This window comes from Lipotes vexillifer, unplaced genomic scaffold (assembly GCF_000442215.2).
Source record: "Lipotes vexillifer unplaced genomic scaffold, Lipotes_vexillifer_v1.1 scaffold514, whole genome shotgun sequence".
NCBI lineage: Eukaryota > Metazoa > Chordata > Mammalia > Artiodactyla > Lipotidae > Lipotes > Lipotes vexillifer.
In genome coordinates, this window is record NW_006789975.1 from 1,580,293 (window position 1) to 1,587,856 (window position 7,564).

Genomic DNA, 7,564 nt, shown 5'->3' on the forward strand with positions numbered 1-7,564 from the left:
GAATTCCAAACCTCAGTTGTTTGAGCCTCACCTTCCAGATGTTCACAGTTAGTAACCACCCGACTAGTAACTTTTTTCTTTAGCTCCACTCACATTTATTACTTACCATTTTATTTAGAGATAAACAACATGAAAACGCAGCAATGTTATGAAATCTTAGCTAGATACTAATGCCTCCTGAAAGCTTTTTAAAAAGGGAGATTAGGGAATTCCCTTGGAGTCCCTTGGTTAGGACTTCACACTTTCATTGCATGGGGCATGGGTTTGATCCCTGGTCAGGGAAGTAAGATCCTGCATGCCGCAAGGCGTGGCCAAAAAGAAAAAAAAAAGGCGGGGGTGGGGGGATTAGCTAGTGTTGGAGAATAGAGACATGAGCGCTGGCCTGAGATCGCTCCTTGATGCAGCTGAAAGGATGGGAAAGAAACAGACCCCTCCCTACCTCATGCTGTGGGGTCATGATTGCCACAGAAGCAGACCTGAGACCCCACTTCCTCACTGGATTTTAGGGAAAACTGGTTTTGCCAGAGGGCATTTTAACCCCGATTTGGTCAGGTCTCGAGCCTGGGAGCCATGGGGCTCATACTGCCTCTGCAGCCCTGCCACTGCAGGGCTGGACGCAGAACCCTGGGAAAAGGCTGCCTCCTTGTACCCTGATTTCCCCTTGCCTTGTAGAGATCCAGGTGATGATGGGCAGCCTGGTATACCTGCGGCTGGGCTTGGAGAAGTCACCCTACTGCCACCTCCTGGACAACAGCCATTGGGCCGAGATCTGTGAGACCTTTACGCGCGATGCTTGTTCCCTGTTGGGCCTTTCTGTGGAGTCACCCCTCAGCGTCAGGTACAGCCAGCCCTGTGGGGGCAGCACAAGTGGGAGGGTTGAGGGAAACCCAATTTGCCAAGGCCCTGCCACGTCCAGGGATGTTGCTTGGTGCCTTCACAGACCTAAACTGGCTGTCTTAGTCATTCTTCCAGATAGGAATTACCTTTCTTTCTACAGTTGGAGAAACAGATTTAGAAAGAGCTGTGGCCTGGGATCACCACAAGGTCAATGGCAGGGTCAAGGTTCCCATTTTGTAAGGTCTCTTGAGTGAGGTCTGTGTCTCCTGTACCTCACCCCTGGATTATCACAAGACCCTCTGACAGCCTGGCCTTCTTGCCACCTCATCTCTCAAGCATGACTTCCCTTCAGGGAGACTTGAGTGGCTGAGTCACACGTGCTGAGAGCTTTCACTCAGAAGACTCCTTTATAGTTAACATTCTTCTCATGGCTTCACAACAAACCAAGGAGTTAGAGGTACTGTTATCCTCATTTTACATGAGAAAACAGGCTCCTAGGGCCTCACAGGGACTAAAGGTCACCTGGACCTGACCCCGCCACATATGACACCACAGTGGTGTATTTTATTTAGGCCGGCTGTGGAATCTCACGCCTTGCCCCATTGTGATAGGCTCCACCCTCCAATTTGTTACCACAGACTCTGGTTATAGAACAGTCTTTCCCAGTGGGAACACCGGTGCCTTAGGACGGTTCTGTTGCGCACAACTGCCCTGCGTGTTGTAGGCGTTTGGTACTCAAGGCTCCAGCCAGTCGGCTCCCCACCCCCCGCCCAATCCTTGTGAGGACTGAATCTGCTTTTTCCCATATCTAAGTGCTCTGGTTGATTGCAGTTAGAGGTGCACTGTGACAACGGAATGGGGTAGACAGGCAGGATGGGGCCCTTCCAAACATCACTGTCCCTGTCACACCAAGGACTTATCAGTGCTTGGGATGAACAGATTCTCTGTCCCCTGGATGTTCCTTTTGTGTTTATTATAGCTTCTCAAATTCGGGGGTGTATTAGAATGACTTTTTAGAGTTGGACGCATGACTACATATGTGGCTTTATGCGTGACCTGAGAGATTTTTAAGTACCGGTTTGATCAAGTGCCACTTTGAAACCTTGTCCCAAGTCACATTCCAACAATGTGCTGGTCCTTCTGTCTGTCTGCTGGGTTCTTGGTCAGGGTCACTCCAGCCCCTGCTCTTTGTTCTGCAGCTTTGCCTCTGGCTGTGTGGCACTGCCAGTGCTGATGAACATTAAAGCTGTGATCGAGCAGAGGCAGTGCACTGGGGTCTGGAGTCACAAGGATGAGTTACCGGTGAGGCCTGGCAGGGGGAGGTACAGCAGGAGGCGCTGGGGAGGACAGCCGCCATGGGAAGTGGGACTCACCCCTCTGCTGGCCTCCCCAGATTGAAATCGAACTAGGTATGAAGTGCTGGTACCACTCAGTGTTCGCGTGCCCCATCCTCCGCCAGCAGACGTCGGATTCCAACCCTCCCATCAAGCTCATTTGTGGCCATGTCATCTCCCGAGATGCACTCAACAAGCTCATTAACGGAGGAAAGTAAGTTCCATGTGCTCTGCTCCACCTTGGCTTGACCCTTCTGCTGGCTGGCCCCTTGACCCTCCCTTCTGCTGGCTGGTCCCGAGACATTCTCGGTTCTCCTCCCTTTGTAGGCTGAAGTGTCCCTACTGTCCCATGGAGCAGAACCCAGCAGATGGGAAACGCATCATATTCTGATTCCTGCCTGGGAGGAACTTTGCTGAAAGAGGTTTTTCACCCATGAGCCTTGGTCTGTCTCCGTGGGGGTGGTTGGCTTCCGTGGACTGTGGTTCATTTCAGAGCAACTGGCTGAGGAGTGCCACCACAGGCAGGGGCTGGAGTGGCCCTGTGGCAGAGGCCAAGGAGGGAGATGAAGCAGCCTACATCTGGCAGCTGGCTCCTTGGCTCTAAGGGCAGGGAGACTCTGGCCTCTGTACTCCTGCTCTGTCTCCCCTTCATTATATTTGCTGTTGACCTAGTAGCAACTGACAGAGAAGCAAAGGACTTGGCGGGCACAGCAGATGTCCTCCATCCTGCCCTCAGCCACGTCTCTTACTGCCACACCAAGGCTTGTGTCCATTCCTCCCACTGTACAGCCTCACAACGTATGCATCAATTTCCCACTGTAAATAGTCTGGGATAGAACTGAATGCCATTGTTTTGTAACTTTGAGCAAATATATTCACAGGCCTTCTCCTTACTTTGCCCACCTTCAGCTTCACTGGCAAAGAATTACCACGTGCCCACTGCGCACAGGTACTGGGCATGGCCTAACCATTGCTGCTGGTTGGGAACATGGCAGCCACAGAGCCCAGTCGAAAGAACCCAACCTGCATCTGATTGGGAGAAAGAGCTAGAAGATGGCAGACCCTGGGCAAGGTGCTTTTACATATACACATATAAAATCGTATTACCTCCTTATTAGAGATGAGTGTGAAGGGATGTAGTAAGATGAAATGACTTGCCCAAAAAGGCTCACAGCTTATCAAGAAGAGAGCTTGGAGTTTAAACTAGATCCAACCCTCAAGACCAAGGTCCTTCCAGTTTATTCCAGGGTGCCTGAAGCTTGGCTGCTGTGTGTACTGAGTCCTGTGCTGGGCCTTTGAAAACAGGAAGGCACCATAAGTCTAAAATGTTTGAAGGGATTAAGTTATGGGGCCATTATGCCAAGCAGGAGAGATGGCCTGGGGTTCTGCAATTAACTTCATATACCTATTTAAAATTTACTGTGTGGGTGGGTACATTTGCTTCTGTCAGCTTCCCAGTGGCATTTAAGTCTCCTGGGGAAAAAGAAAAGAGGAATGGGGGTGTCCCCGACATAGGAGCCACAGGCTTAGGTGAAGTGGGGCCTGGGCTCAGCTGGCTCGCCCTGCAGCTCCCAGCTACTCTGGAAGCGGGAGTGGAAAGCTCAGGGTGGGCAGTAGGGTCCGTTCTCAGCTTGAGTCTAGCACTGGCTCTGGTGGCCAAGCATTAGCACTGAACATTCTTGAAGTCCTCGGGTCCTCTGAGGAGAAAGGCTGCTTCTGCTCTTTCCTCCCCAACAACTCCTCAGCCCCACCAGTAGCTGCTGCTTAAAAAAACACCCACAGACTCAGCACATTTTAGTTTTAGCATTTACTTCTCCCCCGTCATCTTCATTGAAGCTCAACAGAAAATAGCACTGATGGAGAAGATGCTGGCTTTGCTGCCGTGAAGTAGCTGTTGGAGCCACCTGGGAAGAACACGTGCCTCAGGGTACCACAGAGATGCCGTGAATGTGGGCAGCAGGAGGGCAGCCAGCTGGTGTGCCGCCAATGCAACAGCTTCTGGAGCAGGTGCCCAGGTTGCTGCCTAAGTCCTTCACATGGGCGGGGGCAGGGCCTGTACCTCCTCCAGGCACTCGTCATAGGCCTCCTGGTATTCCTCGTGGGGCTTGACCATTATCACACAGGTGGGGCGCTTAGAGCCGGCGGCTGCACCCAGGTCCTGCAGAGAAGGAAATAGAAGGGCTGTTTGGAAAGAAGGCCGCACAACCTGTATACCAGGGAGTCACACACTGATGATCCACCAGCCTAATCCAGCCCACAGACTAGTGCTAGTGTCAATGTTAAGACATGTGCTAGTCAGTCAGTGTTAACATTTTGCCACCATTTAAACTCAGCAAACTTTCGAGTTGTGGTCCAGCAACAATGGGCCTACAGTTCCACATGGCAACTGTGAAAGGGCTCCAGCCCAGCAGGGGCTGTCCCCTTGGGCAGCGCCTATGATTTCCAGGTCCCTGCCATCCCCCACTCCCTGGACCCCAGACCTGGCCTCTGCTGTGTAAGGGTAAGGACAGCTTCAGGTCCCTAGAACATCCCCTCTGAAACTGCACCCACCTAATAGGACTTACATATCCAAGTTCATCTTCTGTTTCATTCCCATAGTCCATGGAGAAGGGGATTCCCATTTTACAAGAAAGAAATGGAAGTGCAGAGAGGTAACTTATCTGCAGTCCCTCGTCTAGGAAGCAGCAGAGCCAAGAATCCATCCAGGCCTGTCTTAACTCCAAAGCTCATGCTCCTTCCCACTATGGCCTGCTGCCACATACCTGATCCCAGACACCCTCCCTCCTGTGCTGACCAAGATCGGGCACACGTGCTCCTTACCGTCTTAGAGGGGATATAGACGTACGGCAAATTCCGGTCTTCACACATAACTGGGAGATGGCAGTATACCTCAATGGGTAATGTGTCTCCTGCCAAAACCATGATCCTGAAATAAGAGAAACCACTGTCATTTCCAGCTTGCTTGTTCCCTCTTTCAGTTGTAAGTGTTGCCTCTGAGCTGGGCCTTGGGGGTACAGAGATGGGTAAGCTACCCCATGACCTCAAAGAGTCCAATTATTAATGTGTGTCTCCCAGCCTTTAGAAATTCATGCAGCTTTGGTGAGTGCATTCCTCTGGGGAGGTAATCTCTGTTGCTTGGCAACAAGTAAATGACACCAAGTGTGACAAAGCATATCGCACTGGGACAGATGAGGTATGAGAGAGATGCCAAGGAGTAAGAGCTCAGCTCTCCCTGGAAGATCAAAAAATGAATCAGGAAGTGATACTTGAAAGGAAAGCTGAATGATGAACATGTCACGCAGCCCATGGAGGGGCTGGAGGCAGGGAAAGCATTTAAGGTCGAGAGAATCAGAAGGATACTAGATACACAGGGGCTGGCCATTGCTGGGGAGCCAGGGATGGCTTTGGAGTCCAGGATGGGGATGGGGCAGACAAGATGGCTAGAAAAACTAGTCACATTTAAGGGCCTTGAGTGCTTCCAGGATCATTCCCAAGAGTGACAGGGAACCAGATCCAATGAAAGCTTGCCAGAGAATCCCCAGCTAGGGCTCTTAGCTGGCAAAGTGTTGGGGTTCTGGGACAAGGGCCTCAGCAGCCCTGATGACACAGAGGGAAGAGTCTGTTCCCTAGGGGAGTGAGAGGAAAACACAAGGAAAAAGCTCTTGGTTCAAAGCACTGCATCCACACTCCTAGTTTTCCTTTTGCCTCATACACTCTTCTCTGCAGGCTCCTCTTCCTTTGAGCAGCCTTTATTTTATTGGCCGTGCCGCACAGCTTGCGGGATCTTAGTTCCCCAACCAGGGATCGAACCCTGGGCCCCCTGCAGTGGAAGCACGGAGTCCTAACTGCTGGACCGCCAGGGAATTCCTCAGTAGCCTTTAAATGCTGGTGTTCCCACAGCCTGGTCCTTGGCTGCCCTGTCAGTACTTTCTCCCCAGCTGACCCCATCCATAACCAAGGCTTCAAGCGCCAACTATGTGTTGACAACTCCCAAATCTATTCTCTCCAGCCTGACCCTCTCCCAAACTGCAAACCCTTATAGCCACTTGCCTGTTTGACATTTCTGCTAGGGAGACGGTTCATATGTTTAAAAGGCACCTCAAAAACTTGTCTAAAACCTAACTCATGATCTTCCCATACAAACCTGGCTCCCTCCACTATTCACTATTTCAGTGAGTGGGCCCTCTGTCCATTCACCTGGAATCCACACCTCTTCATATCGGAAAGTCCTCTCATCCATCCACTTTAATTCTTTCCATCTCGCCATCACTAACCCAATCAAAAATTGCCCTCGCCTCTTCTATGCCACAGTAGCCTCCTATCTCAATTTCCCCATCTATTCTTCCACCTCTGATCCTTTCCAAAGTTGCCAGAAAAATCTTCTTAAGGTGTAAACATAATTATGTCACTCCCTGGCTTTAACCCTCAGTGGCCTCCAAAGCTCTGAGTACAAAAACTAAATTTACCATGGCTTACAAAAACCCCATGCGAAGTTGGCACTTCTGTCCACTACTACCCTCTCCTGCCCTGAAATCCACTTTCTTCTGGCAGAATGCCTCCCCTCCCTCCCAGCCCACAAACTAATTCCTATATCTTCAGACCTCAGCTACCCCACCTAGGTCGGACTCCATAGGGCATCAAATCCCCCCAGCATTATTTATCTCTGGAGCACCTACAATGTACCAGACACTTCTGAAAGTAAAGCAGTGAGAGGCTTTTTCCTGTTCTCAAAGAGCTTACTTTCTGGCCCTAGTGGGAGATACAGGGAATAAAAATGCAAATAAGTTTCAGGTTCTGATAAATGCCAGAAAGAAAAGATGTAAGATAATGAAGTCATTCTCACTGCACCCTTGTACTTTTTCTTCATGGTTACCTATGACACTTGGAATTTTGAGTGTATTTGATTACTGTCATTGTCTCGCCATAGTATAGTGCCTGAAAAAGAGGAGAGAGTCAGTAAATAGTCGCTGAATGGATGAAGCTGGGATCCACCCTAAGTGAGCTGGCTTATACGATTCGCTTCCCCTGGAATTCACTTTCCCCATGGTGTCCCTTTGCGCTCGTGTAAGTGATGTATCAGCATCTGTACGGAAGGGAATCTACCTTCTGCACATGAGGGGGAGTCATAGCTCTTTTACCGACTACCTACTAAGTAGCAGGGATACCTTCGTCATCGTTTAGAAATGCAAAATCCGGCGGGAGGGGGTTCTTACCCTTTCTCGCCTTTGTTGATAAATTTCTGAACTTCCTTCACCCCGCGCCGAATCTGCTTCTGCTTTACGGCTGCAACGACAGAAGACTCGGTCGAGGGGACCTCCGCCCGCCACCCGCGTCCTGTCCCGGCTCACTCCGGCGTCCACCCGCACCTTTTTTTTTTTTTTTTTTTTTTTTTT

At 50.5% G+C, this 7,564-nt stretch overlaps 2 protein-coding genes across 4 annotated transcripts in view; one reads left to right on the forward strand and one right to left on the reverse strand.

The window, feature by feature from the left end:
• The window catches only part of RMND5B (required for meiotic nuclear division 5 homolog B), a 14,103-nt gene extending 11,039 nt beyond the window's left edge, over positions 1-3,064 (forward strand). The window contains exons 7-10 of one of the 2 annotated variants that reach the window (XM_007463114.1): positions 673-838; positions 2,037-2,139; positions 2,231-2,385; positions 2,499-3,064. In XM_007463114.1, the coding sequence (XP_007463176.1) occupies positions 673-838; positions 2,037-2,139; positions 2,231-2,385; positions 2,499-2,562 (488 nt within the window). In that variant the 3' untranslated portion in view covers positions 2,563-3,064. The remainder of the gene's footprint in view (positions 1-672; positions 839-2,036; positions 2,140-2,230; positions 2,386-2,498) is intronic. The other variant, XM_007463113.1, reaches the window with a different exon arrangement.
• An 895-nt stretch (positions 3,065-3,959) lies between these two features.
• NHP2 (NHP2 ribonucleoprotein) overlaps positions 3,960-7,564 on the reverse strand; it is a 4,062-nt gene continuing 457 nt past the window's right edge. The window contains exons 2-4 of one of the 2 annotated variants that reach the window (XM_007463115.1): positions 7,385-7,454; positions 4,992-5,097; positions 3,960-4,329 (exon numbers count right to left, since the gene is read on the reverse strand). In XM_007463115.1, coding sequence (XP_007463177.1) covers positions 4,204-4,329; positions 4,992-5,097; positions 7,385-7,454 — 302 coding nt within the window. In that variant the 3' untranslated portion in view covers positions 3,960-4,203. The remainder of the gene's footprint in view (positions 4,330-4,991; positions 5,098-7,384; positions 7,455-7,564) is intronic. The other variant, XM_007463116.1, reaches the window with a different exon arrangement.